The 22,246-nt window shown below is 41.7% G+C and overlaps 1 protein-coding gene across 6 annotated transcripts in view; it reads left to right on the top strand.

The window, feature by feature from the left end:
- The window catches only part of astn1 (astrotactin 1), a 423,848-nt gene that overhangs the window by 204,692 nt on the left and 196,910 nt on the right, over window positions 1-22,246 (top strand). For all 6 annotated transcript variants that reach the window (XM_035171471.2, XM_035171474.2, XM_035171470.2 and 3 more), the window contains one exon: window positions 12,939-13,066. In XM_035171471.2, the coding sequence (XP_035027362.1) occupies window positions 12,939-13,066 (128 nt within the window). The remainder of the gene's footprint in view (window positions 1-12,938; window positions 13,067-22,246) is intronic.

Below are 22,246 nucleotides of genomic sequence, written 5' to 3' on the forward strand. Positions count from 1 at the left end.
TAGGCAAACTGCTGAGTCATGACCTGAGGAGTTGACCCTCCTGAGTAGACCCATACATTATTTTTGAATGGCAGTGTAATCCCAGTTATATTTAGGTCTGTGCTTGAACTGCACTCTATTTAAACTGCATACACTATATTGCTTTACTGGGTGTGCAGTGTTTTGGTTGTGCACATTTTCGTCTTAGTTTGTTGCTGCTTTTGAAAAAACACAGTAATGTAATGCTTGTTGAAGATTGTCTTATTATATATGTTATGGTAATTTTCTTGCATTTAATTCTTCATTTCTTCACAACTCAGAGTGTGGCGGTTTTCACAAGGGTTTAGTTCGGGTTTCCACAAACTTTAAGAGCTACATTCAGGTGCTTTGTGCTCCTTGTCTAGGGTCTGGCCACCTTTAAGTCCTAACTTGCGTTCCAGTGGGGGGGTGAGTCAATGAGCATGATCTTGTCTGTGTGTGGGTTTCCTGCATCATCCAATGCAGACCTATCCTGTCTTCTTCAGTGTGCATGGCACAGCCCAAAAAGTATTTTCTCTGACATCCTCTTGTGTGAACATTATGTTTCTGTTACGTTGGGTTTACATTTTGACCCATGTGTCATCCACATATTCAACTTTCATATTCCGTTTCTCAAAAGGAATTGTACTTGGTTGTATTTTGTTCTCTTCTGAAGGTGTAAAGCACTTGTTACTTTACGTTTTCCACCACCACCATAGTTGGGATGTATAGAAACAATGGTGTCCCATCACCATCACTGATCCCACTGTCCTAAACTCATCCCTGTTTTCACAGCATTATGGTCCATCTCTCCTGTTGCTGAAAACAATGGATTAATCCTGGAGGCTCATTGTTGTAGCACTTTTTGCCCTATTAACCATTTGAATGGGAGACTTCAGCCATAATTTGGAGGATACAAAGAACTGCTCCCTTTAGTTGATGATACTGAATTAATTGTGTGGATGAGAATTATCAGAGAAGCGAACTGTATGGGGGATGAATAATTTATCCAGGACTAATTATATTCATAATTTAGAGCGCTATCCAACATCGACTCTCTTCATGGACAGCAGAAGTGAGGTTTAGCCTACTTCATGGCGTCGGGTTGGAGCTGGCCTCTTTTCAGTTGAATCCAAAGTGGTTCGATGCTGAGTCCACTCACAGCTCCCCAGTGATCTGGCACTCCTTGGGAGGCAGCGGTTGTCAAGCAACAAGTCTCTGAAAGCAGGGCTGCTGGATGACAACCTCGTTCCAGCTGATGGAACAGATGTTTGGGCTGACGAGGGCCGTGCACGCAGGCAGACTTTCTGAGATGCAGCTCCTCTCTGCAGGCTTCTGGGTCTGTCGGTGTTGGATAAACTCTGGACGAGACTTGTTAAAGAGTCTTGAGAGTATTTTAACTGGCTGGGCAGCAAAACTGAAGTACTAAAGTATAAAAGGTTATAAAGTTAGGTGTTAATTTAGTTTAGTGAGAAAGATGAAACTTTGTGTGTTTATTAAGTGATAACTTTCATTTGCAAGATATATTCCCTTTGAAAAGTCTTTCTCCAGTTTGATGAATTAAGAATTGGTCTCTGTTCAATGGTTGATTCTTGTCCAGACAGCAGAATAACAACAAGGATGTTTGAAAATCAAATTGAGGTTTGATCTATTGTTAATTATATTATTAAATTAAGATATTACCCTCTCCGGGTTGAAGATGATAGAGCCAGGACTGGCGTAAGTTACTTTTGACACCTTTTATTATAGGTTGAGAAGTTCATATGGAAACGCCCAAGCATGTCTGAAGACTTTATTGTAGAAAGGTGATAATGTCACTTTAAGGACCCGGAGAGTCTGCAGAACTTTAATCAAAACCCACCGTTTGTCACCCAGCGCTATTCACGATGAAAATGAGGGGTGTCCTCACTTCATGATTGAAGTCACACAGTGGAAACAGTTGGAGAGCAAACCTAATCAGGAGGTAGATGGGTCCTCACAGGTTGTAAAAGCATATCGGATTGAATCAATATATTTAAAGGTTATTTCATGATGGGGCAGGATTTTATGGTACATTTTTTTATGTCAATTCCCTCCCAATAAAAAAATGATGGTGATAGTAAAGCGTGGCACTGTCAGGAATTGTCCCCAATAAAACTCGAGACATTTCTCCTGCAAATACCCTGAGGAGCAGAAATACTTAAAAAGCTACCAAAGTAGAGAGAGTAACTGATATTAAGCCACACAGGTTCAAATATGGGCTGTGTCCCCTTGTAATTTGTACAGGGTTGGATGTGGACAGTAGGGCACTTTGAATTTGGTTAATTATCGCGTTCCACATGCTGCAATCATTTCCATTGAACTCAGGAAGCCAGAGGGTCAGCGAAGTCATCTGCGGCCCAGGAATTTAATTTGGGCCGTGCATCTATTCCGCTGCCCGGAGGCAACTCAGCCATTTGGGGATTCCCCGGTGGAGTTGCAGAAGGGGAGGAACGGGTGAAGCAGGGAAGTTAACATCATCAAGAATCCAAATCTCAAATGCTCTGATCTCATTTGAAAGTTCTTGTGAACAGAGAGCGCTGTTCTGAGGCAGACCAAACGCTTCCTGCACAGATGTGGTGGTAGAAGAGGAAGGCAGACTCTTTTGGGAGGCGTGCTTATTGCAAGGCCTAATTAAAAGAGATGGCAGCAAATGAATTCAAACTGACCACAAGCCCATGTGCGGAAATTAAACCTATTTGGACGAGATGAACATCTGAATGTAAAATGAACAAAAGTTACGGGGAGGGAGCTTTGCATCGGAACACTGAAGATCAATTGGGGGTTTGAAGTCAGTGGAGCAGTCGGCTTAGATGGCGGAAGTTACAGCTTGTTAGGTCCATTTTGAAAGTTGGCCTCTGGCAATACATGTCGGACCTGAGGTGGTAAGAAAACTAAATGTCAAATGTATCGTTACAAAGCAGGAGTGACTGTGCTTGTGGTCAGTATCGAATGGATGTTCAGGTGAAAAATGAAGTCATTCTTGTATTGTTTATACTGTATTTTAAAAATGAAGCAGAATCCATCCTTCATTATATTGCAGTATGTGGAATATGTCGCTTGTTAAGTGGAATTATTTTCAAAGGGACACTCTATTCATTGGAGATGTCAGTTTACTAATCATGGGTACGATCAACTCAACTGACCGATCTTTAAAAGCAGCTGTGTGTGTGTGTGTGTTTCCCAGTCCAGCCCTGGTAGAGCACACACCTCCGCCAAGGCCCACCAGTTCAATCGGGCTGCACAAAATGTTCAGCACTATTTTACACATTTAGAAATTTATGTTCCCTAAATATACCTTACTTTTTTCCATCAAGATCCATGAATTATTCCCTGGGAAAATGGTGACAATTTTCCAAAATAATGTTCTGCACCAAAATGTTATGGATTCTTCCTTGACCTACATCACCTCCTTCCACCAATTTTCATTTATTCAGTAGGTTTTGTGTCATGTTGCTTTCTAACAAAATGACATGGGTGAAAACATAACCTCCTCTGCGAAGGTATTAACCAAAGGTTAATCGACAGTTTAACAAAAGAACACCTCTGTAATCACCTCTTGTTGGCAGAAATACAGTTTTAGTGTAAGCCAAAATCACACCCTGAATCAAAAGCACAAGATATTAACAGTTATTTACATAGTTCTGAGCCCTTTTTACCAAAACACTATTGACTTTTACACCTAAAATGTCACTTGTCTCAATCGTCTTTCCCATTGTCGGAAGAACTAGATCTAAATTATAAAATAGACAAGTTAGATCCATACTATTTCAACCATGAGATCTGATACGTGTAATTGATAAGATCAGCTCATGGATGGATTATAACACAATAGGCTCTTGGGCACAGACATGTAAAAGGTCCCCACCCCTACAGTAGGAGCAGGAGCCACAGATTGGAGGACATGTCTCTTGATCATCTTTGTGGTCTTTTTTTGTCTCTTGATTTTTGATTTGACCTCCCAACAAGAAACACTAAGTCACTTCAAGCTGAGACTCTTCCACAGGGGCATCAGCTGCACTGTAAAACATCAGGGACTGAGTGCAGAGGGGACGGGGGTTCATCTCTCATATTAAGATATTTTGATGCTAAATCCCTCTCGTCATACAGGCAACATTGTCAATTATATAGAATTGCGATTTTTTTCAAAAATGTGGAGTTTTCAATATGTTGTTAAAGCCCTTTGATAATAGATAATGATAGGCTGCTAAAACACATCAAGATTAAACCAGTGGTTTTGAAAATGTTCGCCTCTGAAAAAGCAATTTAGTTATTTCAGATGTCTGAGTTGTTAAAAGCTTTTTCCCTCTGAAGTTCTCAAGTGCTTTAATGGTCCGTTATCTCACCACAAATCAAAGAAAGAAACAAGGCCCTAAAATATATAAACAGTTTAGATAAAGTAGTTTGATCGAGCTCCACCTGCTCTATAAATAACTGCTTCAGTATTAATGATCAAACTTTTACTTTAAAGCTTTAACTACATTTAACTAGTCTACATCTGACAGTGTCAGGTGTATTTAGGCTAAGGGGGCATGTGCTCACACTGGGTCGGGTAAACAAGAGGTAGATAATCTCCGCTGCAGTTGGTTGCTTAGTAACAAAAGATACTATGAATGAGAAACAGCGATGGTGAAAGGTTAGGGCCGTTTTCAGACACAATGGGGGTCCGGACTTTCCTCAGAGTTTGTCTTTCAGATATGAACAATGCAGCAGAGTCTTTTCTCGACAACTTAGAAATCTCCAGAGTTTTCAGGTGAGGGGTGGCAGAGAAGGCAGAGACAAGATGCAACGCGTCAATTCCGCTGCAGAGATCACATGTTTTTGCTCACAGCAAATTGAGAGTGACGAGGTGGAACAGAAAGTTTTGGCAACGCTTTGCATTCACCACTGGTTGATGTTCAGCTGACGAATCGATGAAAGTGCTGACTGAGGCTAAAGAAAACCGGTTCAAGGCTACAAGCCTGGCAACGGCCATTAAGTAATCCATGCATGCACCAGCTAAATTGGTCGTTAGCTTCAGCTCATATGATCAGACTTCAGGAATGTTTGTCTCTTTAACCGTTCCCTTCTTAAAACGTACTTCTACTGGAAACCATTTCCTGAATTCATCTGGGCAGTTTGTTTATTTTAATTACTTGAACTGTTTTATTGGTCTGTTGTCTTGCTTATTGTGAAGCAGTTTGTAATCTTTTGAAAGGTTTTGTATGAAGTTTTTATTTATTATTTAAGGCAAGAAGTCTGCCTATTTCCTGAATAGTTGCTCAATATATTGCTAAGAAAGAGTTTGATAAGAGAATGATAATTACATCCTGAATGGAAATAACTGTCGGCATTTAGCCCTAACTGATGGAAGATCTAAAAGCCAGCATCTTCTGGAGGGTCCTTGACCCATACTAACACGTTCTGGTCCTTTTGCCTCACCACGACCATTTCTTTTAATTTCTCTTTAAGTCTCTTGCAAAACCCATCAGCTAAAAACGCTGGAGTTCCCTGTGTTCAGATCGAAGCAGCAGGTGGGAAATGTTCTTTCCTTTCTTCTCTCACCGTGTCCTACAGTAGCTTCAGTGGCACAAATGTAATTCTTTTGAGGAAATAACTGCAGCTTTGAAATGCTCTCCTAACAACTGGACCGGCCGAGTCTCTTCATCACTCCCAGAACTCCCGCTAGACGGAAACACTGACGACCAACCAGTGTGCATTTAACTGAGACTGTGTTAAATTAACTCTAGCCAGAGAAACCATTCAAACTTAGGAAAATCCAGTCATTTCTCACAGCCACTCGAGTCTGCCATTGACTTTAGTCACTGGTCAGGAAAACATGGAAGTGAAACAGGAAAGCGTTCTCCCGTAACCACGTCAGGCTGATTCTTTACCCTTGAGAAAAAGCGAGCAGAGTCAGAGACAGAGAGAGGGATGGTGCGAGGAAATCGTTATGTGGTTCTCACTGGCACTTCTTCAAAAGCTTCTCCCCCACTGTGTTGGAGTGGCACAAAGCATCTGTGTCATGAAAAGAAGTAGTCGGATTTTAATATTGTTTAATCATCAGTGGTTTGTATTTTTTTCCCCTCGTTCCAAACACATTGCGTAATCTTTGCTTTCTTTCTTGCAGAAGTCGATTTTTCCTATCAAGTTAACTTATACTTGTTTCTTTTTCCTCTTCATGCTACCTCATACAAAATCTCCCAAATGCATACAGAAAATCAAAAAATGTAATCCCCCCCAGGGAACACTTTTTGACGGCCTTATGTTTTATTTATATGCGGAAAAAGGCTCATACGGGGGAGAAGTGGACCTGCTCCGTGGCCCCTGCAAGGTTTTTCTATTTACACTGTCGGAGGCAACAGCAGGAAGGAAGGGGAATAAAAGGGAACGCAGCAAGTGGTGTGAGCAAGTGTCCACTGTAGCATAACATGCATAGGAAAACATCCAGGGCGCTCAGCACACAAAATGCGCGTCCTCTCACGCTTTCACACGTACACACATGGCCACAGTGGGTGTGCGGGCGCCCCGTCTATACTGGACAGCCATCCCTTTCAGCTACATCTCCAGAGAGCGTCATCACACACACAGGGCTGGTTTGATTCTCTCCGCTCCCAGCATGCCTCCCTACTGGTTTGTCTTTCAAGCTCACACGGCCTGAAATGCTTCTCATGTTTTTCAGAAAGGAAATGCACCCCTCTGTCCCCACGCAGGAAGCCCGGCCTTCCGCGCTCCCCCCCCCGCCTCGCAGGCACACTTGTTATTATCATTTCAAAACCATATAGACTTTATTTATTGGATTTCCTCCGAGGTAACATTTTTTTTAATCAATTGATTCGTCGTCATTGGCAGCAGGCCGACGGGGCGTAATGTAATTTCGGTCACAAAGCGACATGAGGTATGAGGTCTGTGCCCAGGAAGGAGGTCACAGTGACATCCTGGGAACATCGGGCTTGATATGATCTGGGTTAATATTACAGAGCGCGGTGACGGGGGTCTCCAACTCGCGCTCTCTCTGTGGGAGCCGGTGGAGTCCAGTAATGAGATGTTAAATAGCTAACCTCCTCTCATTACTCCTAACACCGTCCTCCCTCCCCTCTCGATTCCTCTTTCACACGACAAGCTCCGAGCAGGTTTTAATGAATATTTTAGTGGCCTTTGTTCTCATTCTGGTGGCTGCTTGGGATCAATAATTAAGGCCACATTCCCACCTGAACCCCCTCCCCATCGCACACACACACACACACACACACACACACACACACACACACACACACGCACACACACACACACACACACTACTCAGGTTGTTCTTTTTTTTTTCCTCCCTCTTCATATTTTTTGGCTCACCTCCATCTACTGTACCCCACCCTCAGAACCCTCCCCCCCCTCAGGAGCCAAACCTTCATTGACTCTTTTAATTAAACTGATGGAGTGGACGGGGTGTGAAAAAGGTGGACGGTGGCCCCCACTGATTCTCAATGAAAGCTGTGAGTTTATACTCAGGCTCCATGCACGTTTGCTGATCGGGTCTTTTTGGCACACTCGCTGTACGTGAGTGGTCACAGGATATGTATTTTTGTTACGCCCCTGAAAGACCAAAAATAAATAATCACACAAGATTTAGTTAGTGATTCCACAACAGTAGCTTTATTTGATTTAGTTAGTTTAGACAAGTACAAAAATACAGTAGTATACACATCACAGCATCTGACAACACAATATATTTACGACAGAAACTAACACCATATTATATACATGACAGAGTATTCCAACCACCCTGAAAGATGGGCAGAAATAACCACACAAGGTTTAGCAAGTGTTTCCACTCGAGTTCTCCAGGACCTGTGGGCAGAAATAGCAGCATGTTGTGTATATAACACGTGTTAGATCACAATGTTAACTATACACAAACAATGCAAACATCTTCACGTCTTCTTTTACAAGCATATGTTTAGCATATGCTTCAAACAGTTCCACATGACTTTTTCATCACACTCCAGGAATGTGTCAATGAATTAACTTAACTATCAAACTTTACAGATTTTAATAACTGTGCAGCTTCCTCTCACCGACTTTAACCTCAGATTTTAGCATCATTACTGATCATCAATTTACTGTTATTAAAACGGTGAGTAATTTATAATAATAATCCTTTTGTTGTTTTGTCTCATTTCAATAATTCACCTCTTCTATTACTAGAGGAAAAAGTTTGAGCTCAGCTTTAGTGAGTTTTGGCAGCTCCCTCACACTTGAAGAGAATTCCTTCTAAGAAAATGATGACATCCTCACTCTGCCAGATGGCTGTTCAATTTTACATGTCATCATCTAACACAATTAACAATGAAGATTGTCAGACATGAATGCAGCGATGGAAAACTCCCCCCCACATCCCAGTTAACATGCATCTAAAAAGAAAAAAAAACCAGCAGACAACAGAGATCCACTCAGTCTGTGTGCTTTGTTAAGCTGACAGCTGAAGACAAGTATAATTGATTCCAGCAGAAACTGAAAGATGTTCGACTTCGGCGTCAGTACCAACCTTGTACGGAGCTGCAAATGTAAAATAAAGTACGTTTCGGTAGGAGTTGATGACGTGTGTAACCCAATGAGCAGCGTTACCATAAATTCCACTTTGTTCTTGCATTATTCTTCATCATTATTCCACTCCAGAGCCTCAGGATGCATGGAGAAGTGTTACAGCGATTAAGTGCCCGACCAGCCAGCCACTTCACAGCACCGCGGCTGTTTTTTCTCATCTGCGGCGGCTAACCTTGCGTTGTGTTTTATGAGCCTGATTTTCTTTCTAATTGCTTATTCCTCCCCTGGCCACGCCACGGCCATGTAAATAAATTGTCATTTGAATTATGCCGTTTGACGCAGCCACTCCGGCGCCGTTTCTGCTCCAGCCAGTGGCTTTTGTCATTCTCAAGCTGTGACTTTCCCAATGGCAACAATTTGGCAATTTGTAAATATTTGAGTACGCTTATTTTTTTCCTCCACAGCTCAGATCCAGAGCACCATAAAGATCAGGTTTTTAAACTACCCGTTGTGTATGTTAAGAGGAAATCTTATATGAAACATTAAAGATGCCATGTTTGTAATGGACACTTGTATGCACATCTTAAAAGTGCAAGGCTGTTTGTCTCCAATGGGAATGTAACTGTAAAGAACATCCATACAGTCTAAGTGAGATGCTGTAGATATTTTATGCTTAATTTAATAACTGGTGTCAGTTACCATTACTGGAGGGAAATATTCCCAGCATACAGGAAGTGGTAACTTGACATTTGAGAGCAAAATAAACGGCAGCACATGAGTCATCCACAGATGTCTAGTCTGTGGGGGAACTGTAAAAATCTATGGATGAGAAAATGATGTGCTTTACCTCAGAAAAGAGTCAATGGCGTTAAAATGAATGTCTACCAAAGCTCGGTATTGTACACATGCTGTCAGTCAAACAGGCAAACAAATCAATCAGAGCAGTAGTAAAAGGTGAGGTCAGAATAAACGATCAAAATTGTAAATCAGAAACGTCAAAGAGTGAGATATATGAAGGTAAACCTGGCGTTAGGGGCGAGCTGACAAAGAAGAAAGACCAGCAGAGTAGTTGGTAGAAAAAACATCCTTTGTGAAGCAAACTTTTTTAAAGGAAAAAAAATACTTACAGCTTGCTTGGATTCAAGATTGTAGATATTTGTTTTGTGTTTTCAGAACAGTCCCAGCCCTACATAGAATATATACGTTTTACTTAAATAATCTGTCTTAACTTGGTTTGTTTTCAGCTGATCAGCCATGTCAGGGTTGTGATGCTGAATTTCTACACAATTTACTTTGCTGAGTGAAAAATTGCCATAATCAGTGAACGGTGGCCAAAACGACTAGGGCTATTAACCTAAGCAATTAACCCAAAATGTATAGAAACCAGCGTTTATAACCTCGAACCAACATAACCTTGCTCATATTGGTTAATTTGGTTAATACTTTCCTGTCGGGTTTCCGCTGCGATCAATGCTGCATGTCCTCCCTCCTCGCGCTCACTTTACGTTTTAACAATAAACACCATCACTAATCAGAAATAATTAGGACTCGAACCGTACTGAAGTTTACTGTGTTTGTTGATTCGCTCGAGAGTTTATAAGACACGTATTTAAACATATTGAAAAAAAGTCCAACATTTGGGATGTGACGGAATGATCCACATTCATGATCCAAGACCATTGATTAATAACTAAATACATGTATGAGGAGCAGACACACACACACACACACACACACACACACACACACACACAGACCTACAGACAGGAGAAATGTTCTTCCCGCAGATTATGATACTTTAGCCTCTTTACACTGGCTTCCAGTACGTTTATCTACCTTGTAAATATCTTGGAATTGTCATTCAAAGTGGCACTGTACAAAGTACAAATATCTGGATCAAATACTATGCGTAACGTGATAAATATAATGTATATGTACGATTATCCAGTACATTTATAAATCATGAGTCTGGAGTCTAAATAATTAGAGGATGGAAAGATGTATTCTCCTGAATGACTTGAGGTACTGATTCATGGAGGTCATTGGGTTGTGGACCGTTGTGAACCTAACCACTGTCGAGACAAAGAGCGTTGGAGTGGACGAAATGAGTTCAACCAGGAGTCACCGGCAACAACAGACAAATGAGGGATGTCAGCTCTCAGACTGAAGATGAGTCACAACGCAGCAGAACAATCAACATTATGAAAAATGATGTGGTTAATGTGGAACTTTGTCTGTTCACAGTCCTGCGTAATTGGTACGCTGTATTGATCTTCCATTAATGATCTGCCATAAAGTATATTTCTGCAATCTGCCTTTTTAGAGAAGCAGTTACATTTCCAGCTTTGATCTACTCCAGCCTTCACCCTGGCTTCATTTCCCTCGGACTCCTTCGCCGGACTCCTTTTAATGAAGGTTGTCATGTGAAAAAGATTTATGTTTTCTGACACATAATTCTACAGGCGGCTATAATGACATTTACAAACAACGTGTCGTCAGTCCAACCTGAACATGTCATCTCCTACATCAGGGCTAACCAACAGGACACTGTCAATCCCCTTAACGCCTGGGACACACTGGCTGCAGTTGTGCTGTGCATGCATGTAACAGCTGCGCCGTGCATAAGGGTTATGTACTCAACTAAATGCCAGGACAATACAGTATGAAGACGTGAATCTTCCCATCTTGCGAAAACGATCAAAGCCTTGTTTGAATAAATTCCCAGAAACACTGAAGTGCTTTTACTTTGAAACGGGTACAGGTGGTGTTGCAAATATGTATGTTTGTATGTTTGTATGTCACAAACATAAAGGTTTGCAACACTTCCTGTACCCGTATCCCAAGTAAAAGCACTCCAGCATTTCTGTTGACTTATTACCATTAATAATGGTTAATTACCATTCATTTGTTAAAAAAAGGTTGATGGCAGAAGATGTACGGCTTCATACGGCTTCATACTGGTATTTATTTGAGTACTTTTATACAAATAAATACAGTAGTCACATTTCTGGCCATTTTCAAGGCAACCCCTAAGGAAATACATAGCACTGGCCGTAGCAGCTCTGCTGAAGAGCCTGTTGTTGGACTGAGAAGCTAAATATTGTGCATTGAACAGATGTTGTAATTATGAATAATTTAAATTGAACAGATATTACTGGGAATAATTTCCATTAAATAGATAAAGTTGTATAAGTGACTTTCTTTGTGTGTTTGTATGCTCGTATACATTGAGCCTTTTGCAACTGAAATTGCTAAAATAATATGATCCTCCTACGTGGGAAGATATCTGGTTTGTAGATCTCCTACATCCATATATAAACTACAGTAGTGGTCGGCAACTAGTGGCAATCATATCTGTCCCACCATCTTCACCATTTCAGACTGTCACATCTATTTATGGGTGTTGGAGGTGCTGATGTCTGTCATGGCAGCAATATTCATAGAATCACTTCCCCTATAGCAAGACAAAGGACGTCCATGGATGAAACCCAACCTCGATCAGCTCTTTGTGCCTATCTGTGAAATAAAAGTCCAAAGAAACAAAGCAATATTCCCCAGCAAGGCCACACAAACTATCATCAGTGTCAGTTATTCATCACAATCGCATACAAATCATCAGTGGTGATGATATCCTACACGTCGTCATCTTTACACTTCAGAAAGATAATCACAGATTTAGCATTTAAAGTGCTCGACTGTATGAGAACAATAACAAACACGAGGAAATTAAATTACCTCAGAGTAAATAGAAAATTAGAAGTGCAGACAGAAGTGCTTGGAATTCATTTTATAACTGCGCCCTTGAGCTGCATATTAAAGATTAAAAAACATTGTATACTAGAATTGAAATGACAACTTAAACAAATATTACTCCATTATTGTCTCATTTTATTTTGATGAAAGCTTAAGCTACGCATATTCAGTGCAGTTGCTTGAATGATTAATTGAAGTTCTTTACATCTGGCCTGGGGTCTGAACAGAACTAATGACATTTTAAATCATGGAGTTTCCCTGAATTAATTCTAAAAAGGTTTTTAAATTGGAGCTAAAGCCTTTACAGTGGTGGTTTAAATTTATCTAATTGTCCCTTAAAACATAATTTGGGGCATAACGTCTGTGTTTGTGTTATATGTGAACAATTCACTTTGATGGACTAACTGCTTTATTTACATTAAAACCAGCAAAAGGGAGATATGGAATAAACTTGATTGACTATCGTGTGTGCTGCTGTTTTAGCTCCACACCTTTGCTTCATCAACCTATTTTCCCTTCGTTACATTACGCTCTATTTCCTTCTCTTCTTAAATCCCTCCACGCTGCCCTCCTCTCTCCCCTCCCGCGTTAGGCGACTGAGTGCTCGTGTCTCTAAACAGCACCTCCTGTTGTGTCTCTCCTCACATCAGGCAGAAGAACTTCGCCCGAGGCATCGAGCAGCAGCTCCCAGACGGCATGGTGGTGGCATCGGTGCCAACTGAGGTTCAGTGCCACGAGGAGCTGTCAGACCCCGTGCCCGACCCAGAATACCTCACAGGTATGAGACAATATTTCATAGTTCAGTGCGCAAGTTCACAGCTGTGCACTCGCACTTCATCACTGACCTGCTTAAAAAAGCCCTCATCTCTCTAAACCAACATTAAAGCAAACTATGTTGAGTATAACAAGGTTCTGGTGGTGGGTTAGATTGATCACATGGTGCGTTACAATCATCTAAATGTGTTCTGCGATGCAAAGTGTTTCTATACTAATAACCACAAAATTTGTTTTAAAGGGGAGGGCCATTACAGTAATTACATCAGGGCTTGAATGTTACTTTTATTTGGAGAAGTTTGGATTTATAAAGAAAGAAAGTTGACAGGAGAAGCTGTACAGAATCTATGACCCAGTGAGATGCAGGCGGATCAGCTACACAAGCTGTGAAGTAGTGAGCAAATGCCAGATTTAATTATGAACCTTCTCATCCACACTTTTTATAAGACGTTTTGTGCTTGAAGTAAGACACAAATCATTTCCGTTTTAAAGGTCCCTTTCTGATCATTCATTTGAAGACGTGGCATCCTTAAGAAGATGTATAGTTGTGGTTTTAAGGAACAAAAACGGGTACGCTGATGAACAGAGTGGCAGGGCAAACAGTGATCCGGACTGTGACAGCCAGACAGGATTCAGGCAGGGCGCACAGGCCGGCTTACTAACCGGCAGGCAGGTAGTAACTCAAAATATTAAATTGATTTTCATCCCTATGATATTTACTGTTGAATAATCATTAAATTGCATCAAATGTCTTTATAAAATTGTAGAACGAAGCTTCTTAGATTTATACCAAAATCTCGTGTTGTAATTATTTCTGGGTTTAATTAGTTCTCATTAATTTATTCATTTCATTCTGATTGTTTTGTACAAAAACTGCCTCAGTGCAAACACGACTGTGTTGTCAGTGGCACTGAGCAGCCACACAGAGACACTGTGCCTCCTCCAGCATCTCACCAGTCACCTCCCCAAACACCTGCCCTCCTCCGCTGTGGAGATGACACCTGTATGATCGAGTTAAATATGGTTTTAATCAGTGTTGTTTTACTCATTATGTGTCTTTATTTATCTTTATTTATGTGCGCGTCTGTGAACATAACAAACGACAAGATGTGAGCTCTCCTGTGCCTCAGTTCATACCAATGAAGGTGTTCAGGAAAGTGAAATGAATCCTCCTCCCTGTCTGATGTCTTAGATTGATTTCGGGAATTGTCATGTTTATTTTCTATCAACTGCTGCTGCTATTATACAACAATGTATGCATCAGTATTCATGAGGGATATGCATTGACCATTTATGGTTAATTGGGTGAGTGTTGGAATATGAGGCTCTCCAAAGTGGGCACATTTTAACCTTGATTGAACTGTGTGTGTGTGTGCACGGATATTTCTCACTATGATTATTTATTAACAAACACCATCTCTTGCTTGTTGCCATGCTAACCAGTGGCGTGCAGAATTTGACAGCAGTTGTTGATGGGGACCAGAATATGTAGCGGTATCTCTGCTAGTCAGGGCACATGGCAGCAGTGAGGGGAGGGCTCTTGTCTTGTATAATAATGCGTGCAAGATACCTGATCTCAGAGCAGTGGAGTGAGTCCAGGGCAGCTTGACTCAGCTACTCGCAGGTTTGATCCTCAATGTGCAAAAGTCCAAAACAAGCTGCTCTCACCAGCCTGTCGAGCCCCATGGTCGCACCCATAAAAAGGACAAAAAACGATAAGTAACTCTGGCAGCCTGCTGCCACCACAAGGGGGCAGTTCATTTTGAAACATATACAAACAGGAAACATCCGGTGGTCTGTTTTAGGGATAAACGCTGCTCTGAGATCAGACGCAAGAAGGAGATGTTGCTTCTACTTTCCTATTGTCTGACTCTATTTTTAGCTTAAAAGGTGAAGCACAAGTGAGGCTGTGGGGGGACATCACGTTTCTGACTTTAAATTTTCACTGAACAACTGCGTGTCATTACAGGGACAAACGTACGACATTGCACTGTTCCCGTCTTAACCGTGCTAGCAAAGTTTTACTATACCTTCTTCACTGTAACTCCAAACTAAACATGCCTGCCACCTTGTGGTCTGTATCTGTCAGTGCACACAATATTTGAAACTAATATTGCATATCATTGATTTCACATTTGTAATATTTTACTCTGTTTACCTGTGCATGTTTGACTATAAATGAATAACTATCAATGAGGTAAGGATATAAGAGAGGACCTTTACAGCTACATGTCTATACTAATCACATTTATTAATCATTAACTGTCATTAATTTGTGATGGTTCTGTTTACACGCTCATGGCCCATGGTCGGAGTCCGTGGGCTAGTTCGGAAAACAGCGACTTGAAGGCCAAGATGAGACTTTAATCAATCAATAAAACCAGCCTAGTGCTTTCTGTTGCATAAAGGGCTGGACCGTTCCACAGCTGTGTGATTTTGTTAGCCTGTGCCGTCAGAAGCCACCTCGTTGCTCCCTTCATTACCAGTGCGGCCCTGTGTTTGAGCTCAGCGATTTTTGAACAGCAAAAAGCCTTTAAGTGTGAAACAGCTGCCATTAACACTGACACAGGCAGAGAAAAGAGGAGGGAAAATCCTTGGCTTGCTGTAAATCAAGCGACTCCTGAATGCCAAAGATTTGTACCGTCCATCTGGATGCACCATTATCGACTGAGTTTGACCTAACTTTCCTCTTTGCTTTTTTGAGTTCCACCCTAAATGTTTGAAATTATTTCGACTAGTCTCGGGTCCGGCTGTTTGATTGACTCACTTAATAGGACAGAAATCAGTTTGATGGAAAAGTTTTGTGGAAAGAACCAGCCCATTTTGACAGAAGCTGAAATTTTTCTCATTATTTCCTCACTGCTGGTATTTAAATTGTAGAACATGCCGGAATTTAATAAAGAGCCTTTAAAGGGGAGGATACCCTCCAGCTTGGCCAGCGAGGGAAATAACCTTTTTCTTTATGTCTTTATGTCTAGAGCACAGTGCTATATTAGAGGGTATAGAATTAATAATTATATTTCAGCATAATTCCAGGAAATGTTTCATTCATGTTACCTGGAGGCGATGCTTATTCCACACACTTGTGGAACTGTCTGTGAATTGCCTTACAGTAGACAGGAGCGGATTGGCCTTGTATCTCTGCTGTTATGTCAACAACAAGCAATCAAACCGTCACGCAGTCACGGCAGCAGTTCAAACCGTCAGAGGTGACGGACAATCAAACGACAGCAGACCCGCGGTGGTTCCAACTGTCGTTTATTGGAAAGTTCAGAGGATATTACAACTGCCTAATCTAAATGGGAGCTCTGTGTCACGTCACAGAGCTCCTGCTGCCCCCCCATTGTCCCTCCTCTGTCCTCCCCTCTGCATGCACAGCTCAAACCTTTTTATCCCTACATCGCCCCTGGGCTCTCAGTTCACACGGAATAGAACAGAGCCCGGCGCGGCAGCACTTCTCCTCTAGTGGCTCCGGGTTGGGCCTCTGCTGCTGCGGCCGTGGGCTTTAGCGAAGAGTAATATCATGAAATGAGATATCATTTCAAAGCATCCAGCTGGGCGCCAGAAAGGCACACAGTGTGCTCTGGGGCACAGTGGTGCAGTTGTCTTCTTACACTGTTTCCAACCGATGCTGGGAGAGAACTGAAGCGTGATGCTGGAAGTTGCGCGGAAAGTACAATGTAGTCGTCTAGAGATGGGGATTTGGAACAAAGATGAAGATCCACCAGACAGAGAAGTAAAGTCCTGACATCACATGGGTTAGTCTCTGCTCCTCTAGATTCCGTCTGTTCCTAAAACATGTCTGTGGAGTGTATTGTCCATATTCTAAGATGAATTAGTGCTGCAGCACTTAGTATTCAAAGTTTAAATCTCTTTTGATTCCATAAAAACTAGAACGCAGGAAGTGACCTGATAGAGAAATGGTCGGGGTGTGTACCACATGTCTTGAGCAGCAGGTCCCTGGTTTGACTACTGGCCAGTTGACCCTTTACTGAGCCCTCAGCCACTTTCTGACATGAACTCAGAAGAACATCCGCACAATTGGGTCTGGACCTTTGCCTTTCACATACTTTACGAACAGCATGAGATTTTCCGGCCAAACAGGTTCACAACAACATTTCCAGAGCTTTCAGGTGACAGGGGGTGCAGCAGGCAGGACGTAATTCATTTAGTAAGTGGCTTCTATGTGTATGGTTCCTCTTTTTCATCCAGAGAAACTCCAGAGAATGTCCAGGGCCTCTCACTGGCACATTTGCGTTTTGTCACATGTATCCGGGTCATGTCAGGAGAATATCCTGAGTTCAGAGCATGTCTGAAAGCAGCTTTCCCATCTCCCCTTCACTCTCCCATTCAAATGAAAGGAAAAAAAACTGCAAAAGTATTGAACGTTACTGTAATAATTCATCCAATATTTACAGTAGCCAGTCACATTTCCCTCTTCTGGCTGTAGATTTCGCCATCTTCAACAACTACTGTAAAGGTCTTGGTCATGTGGAAATGTTTTCATGAAAGAAATAGTTTGTTGAATATTATTAGCCCTCATGTCTTCATGCTTAGTACAAAGTTAGAACAACAGGCACTTAACTCAGCCTCCTGACATGATCAATGTTTGGCATCCTTACAACAACAGTATCATGATCCTGTTTATTCATTTAATTGTGTTTATTGTAATGGACGACCACATATGTAAGATTTAGTGACATGCACTTGTATTAACACAGATTGATATAAATAATATGAAAGGACATGTTTTCCCTCTTACGGCTGCAAAAAAAGGAAATCAAAACTATATCAAATAAATGGCCTAAAGGAGACATTATGCAAAATAAACATTCAAACATCATGTCAACCCACCTCCCTAGCTGTCTGCCATTGATGTGTTGTGCGAATGTCAGTTCTGGTAACATTAACATGTTTAAAATCTGACAATTTAATTAAAAATTGTATTTATATCAAAAACTACTTTAAGAAGCAATTAACATTTTTAAAAGGATGCAATGGAATCAAAAAATGATCTCTGTTTGCAATGGATGCATAAATAAGGACATGTATGTTGCCATTAAGAGACGATAATATGTCAGTGTTGTGCTCGCAGTTATTTTGTGCTGCCACCAAGTGGCCAAAAAATTATCAAATGCATGTTTAAGTGCTTAGTCTTCCCTATTGTCATTACAGAATTAGGATGTGGATGTGTTTAAATAGTAAGGAGCTGGGTGACACCTACTTTTAGTTAACTATGGGGGGAAATGAAAGCTGGAAACTATAGGAAGGAGTTGCAACAATGACAGTTTGGTAAGATATGCAAAATAAATAAAGTCAAGTGGTTGAAATTACTGAAATGATTAAGTATAAACAAAGGAAGTGTTCAGATGTTCCTTCTGTGCCTCTGCATATCTCCATTCAGAAAAAAATATATAAATATATTGGTAATAGTCTCTTACTTTTCAAACTAGTCAGTTTTGGCACCTGAAATGGGAAAGCACACGTTTTTGTACCAATGTATTTTGAATGCCAACAATTCACCAGCTGGTAGCATCATCATTCAGTTTCTGGTACTTGCCAACAATCGTGTCACCCCCTACCTGGATGTATCATGGTTATTAGGTTCTGCAGGGCAGTAACAATCTTACTTATTGGCCCTTTAAAACAGATGGCCCATCACTCGCTCATTGAATTCGTTCTTAAGAACATTTGCTACCTCTCCGCTGCGTGACAGCGAGTTGTGTGAAGGCGAAGGAAAAACTTGTTTCAGCTTAGAAATCTTGGCCGAGAACGTGGTGGCACCATCCCCACAAAGTCACCTGGGGCATCTTCTCACCTTACTGCACCTGTTCTCTTGGCCTCAACATTTCCAGAGTGCACAAACACAAGCGTCCCGACACAGCGGTCTTCAGCACCAGCTAGCTGGCATACTGCCTCTTCCCCCTCATCTCCTGGCAGGCGTTCAGCAATATTGCTGTGCCTGCAGTTAATTGCAAGGCTCAGGTAATTGTCCGTAGGGAAGACAGACGTGCAGAGGCGGCGGTGGCCAGCGGAACGTCTGTTGAGCTGCGATGAAGGCACGCTACCCCTCTGTCCCTTGCTAATGTAGCTGGGTACGGCTGCCATGGTCAGTGTATTTGTCACAATGTCAGCATTCCTTGTTCCAGCCTATTCTGGCCCTCGCAGGGGTGAAATAATTCATCTTCCTATTCATCTACTGGCTTGAAAGCCATTCATCATAAGGCCGGAGACCTCCATCAATTATTCCGATGGGGGAAAAGGGGAGGTTTTTTGAAAGGCAAATACATCTTGATTTAATTGGAAATGAAGTATGCTCAAGGCTGCTAAGCAGATTTCCCCCTAGATGAAAGTTGGGAGATAACGGTGCAAAAGAAAGATAATAGAGAAAACGAAATAAGTAGAAATAAAAGACAATAGAGTGAGAAAGATAAGAGATGGATAAAAGAAGAGAAAAGTCAAAGATAACGGGACGAAAGGCGAAGGAAATTTAGAGGAAAGATAGAAAGAAAAGAGCAAAAATAGGACCCAGTGAGTGAGTGAACAAAAGACATTTCTTCTCCATGCAGAGAAAGAGCAGCGCTGGTATGATGGCACTCATTTGTGAAGGTCAAAAGGCCAGCGAGGGGTGGGAGGAGAGGGTGACCTGTTCTTATTCTCCACTTGCAGCAATATAATGACACTACCTCTGCTTTCTGCTACACACACACATCATACCTACAGCAGGGTCCGAAAGTCTAAGAGCCATTCAACTGAATGTGTAAGTAGTGACATTTGGACCCCACAGTATGTCATTGCTGTGCATTCAGATGGATGTAACACAACACGGAATGCCAAAGGTGAAATAGCCACCCCTGGCTCTGCAGCCCCCGTTCCCCTGTCGTTTGTCTTCAAAGCCGCAGATTTATGCTCAGAGGTTTGGAGGAAAAGCTGACACAAGAGTTTAGGTGTTCAGAAGAGAAGTTTCAAAAGAGAACGGCAGAAGTAGAGAGTGCTGCCGAGGATTTTTTCTTTTTGTGAGAGTTTTCCTTTAAGAAGTGTAAGGTGTCTTCATGACTTTGTAAAAGTGACACAGGATCCTACCGCGAGTCACCTTCAAGGAGGCTGACTGTCTTCACAGTAAAAGCTGAAACGGTTGTTTCTGCATTTTTGTTTGTGTCGTGAGTTTCAACGAGATCCATCGATCCATCTGCAAAACTGTTTATCTTTTTCAGTCAGTCCATTACAGGGCTGACTAACGTAGGCGCAGGTAGGACGTTACGTATTAACTCTGCTGCGGAGGCCACTTGTTTTTGTTTTGCACATTGACACCAGCGTTGCCTGTTATTGGCAGGCACTCTTTTGAACCCTCACCTAAACCCCTCACTTGCTCACGGTGAATCCTGCAGAGGATCTTCTGCTGTCTTGTCATACCCGGCTCCTCTGGACTCTCTGCCAACTTTATACTAGGGGGAGCAGAAAATCCAGAGGCTTTCACTCGGACATTTGTTCACACATACACCTCCTGCGGAGTTCTGTGCATGTCCCGAAGCAGCTATGGGGAGAGCTCCAGAAAGGCTCTGCAGTGAGGCAGCCACCCTAGTACCTTTTTTTTATTTGTCAGCTGATATTACGCTCACACTTTGTTCACTCTTCAAAATAATCTGTGCTCCAATGACTGCACGACATTTTGACTTATCACAGTAGGAAAGCGCAGGTATGAAACAGAGCCATTGTTAATGTTATAAAGAAAACCTGGGACCTGCTGCGACTGTGGGCCCATAAGGGAAGCTGGGGCTGTGAGGGGGTGGGTGTGTCACAAGGCCTGCAGTCAGAGCTCTCTATTAACTGTAATAATAAAACTACATTTTATTATTTATTTACAATACCCATAGACACTTTACATTAGTCATAAAAACTGAAAAAGGCTAATAAATAGTCATAGTAAACATACATATCAATATATAAATATAATATATACAAATCATTAACCATGCATAATCATATCATAATCATAATTGCTATACTACATATACTATGTAACATTTGTGATACAATAAGAAAAAGTATGTTTCATGCTATCATTTCATTTTATAAGGATAGAGTGATGAGAGACCTTTTTTACCCCTGCTATGCCCCAAATAGCATGTGTGACCTACATGTTGATAACAGAACCTCATATGGGATTCAGGTAAAATTAATTTCCATGAAGTAACGCTCCTTTTTTTTTGACACAATGTGTCTACTTGTATTGCCACACTTTACATGGCAGGAGCTTCGTGCCACAGGAACTTTCTCACAGTCCACAGTGTTTGTTATTCAGCCGTGTGTGTCTGAGACAAAGTGAAGGCGAGACGTGCAAGGCTTTCATACTTTTTCTATCATCACTGATCCTCTTTCACGCCACGTTTTCTGCCTTTTAAATATACAGTGAGTCTGAGACCACCTTCGGAGAGCGGGCTGTACGAGGGCCCAGAAATTCATATGAGCCGAAATGTATGAAATCACTTGTTGGGCGAGCTTGAAACTTTTTTTCTTTTACAATTTGACTTGACATTTATGCTGAAACTGGCATTTAACTTTGTGTTAAATGCCAGTTGTTTTTTTTCCGAACTCGGCTCCCATTCATTAATGATACATGGTTATTGGTCCAGCTTGCAGTTTAGAGTAATGAGTAATCAGTGTGTTTTAATATTTAGAGCCTTGATTAGATTTGAATTGATCACAGACTCCTGTGGAAATAAGCCCCTTCATTTATTTCATTCTCTCTTCTCAGCCGGAGCAGGTCGCCTTTTCCCTCATCAAGGTCATCCTTTGTGTTACCGTATTCCCCTCATCTAGTCATACTCAACCTGGCTTCTCCTTGAGTTCTGCCCATGCCCCCTCCGCGCACTCCCCATGCTATGAGCCTTTCGATATGTCAGCACTGAGATGGCACATAATCTATATTTTATAAGGCCTTGATATAATTGGTGGCAGTGAGGGAAGGTCATGCCTTCAAGGGCCCCTCAACCCCCCCTCTTGGTTTTTAAGGCAAAATCCTCAAAGAGCAGCCCTCTAGTCAAGATGTGAATTGGACACGATGATGCAGATGAGGCTGTGAGTGTGGTGTCGCTGGTTTAAGGGGGCTGGAGATGCAGCGTGTGCTGGAGCGCAGCAATTATTCAGCATGTATGTACTTTGAAAACGTGCGGGGGCCATAATG

Source organism: Hippoglossus stenolepis, chromosome 11 (genome assembly GCF_022539355.2).
Source record: "Hippoglossus stenolepis isolate QCI-W04-F060 chromosome 11, HSTE1.2, whole genome shotgun sequence".
NCBI classification, from domain to species: domain Eukaryota; kingdom Metazoa; phylum Chordata; class Actinopteri; order Pleuronectiformes; family Pleuronectidae; genus Hippoglossus; species Hippoglossus stenolepis.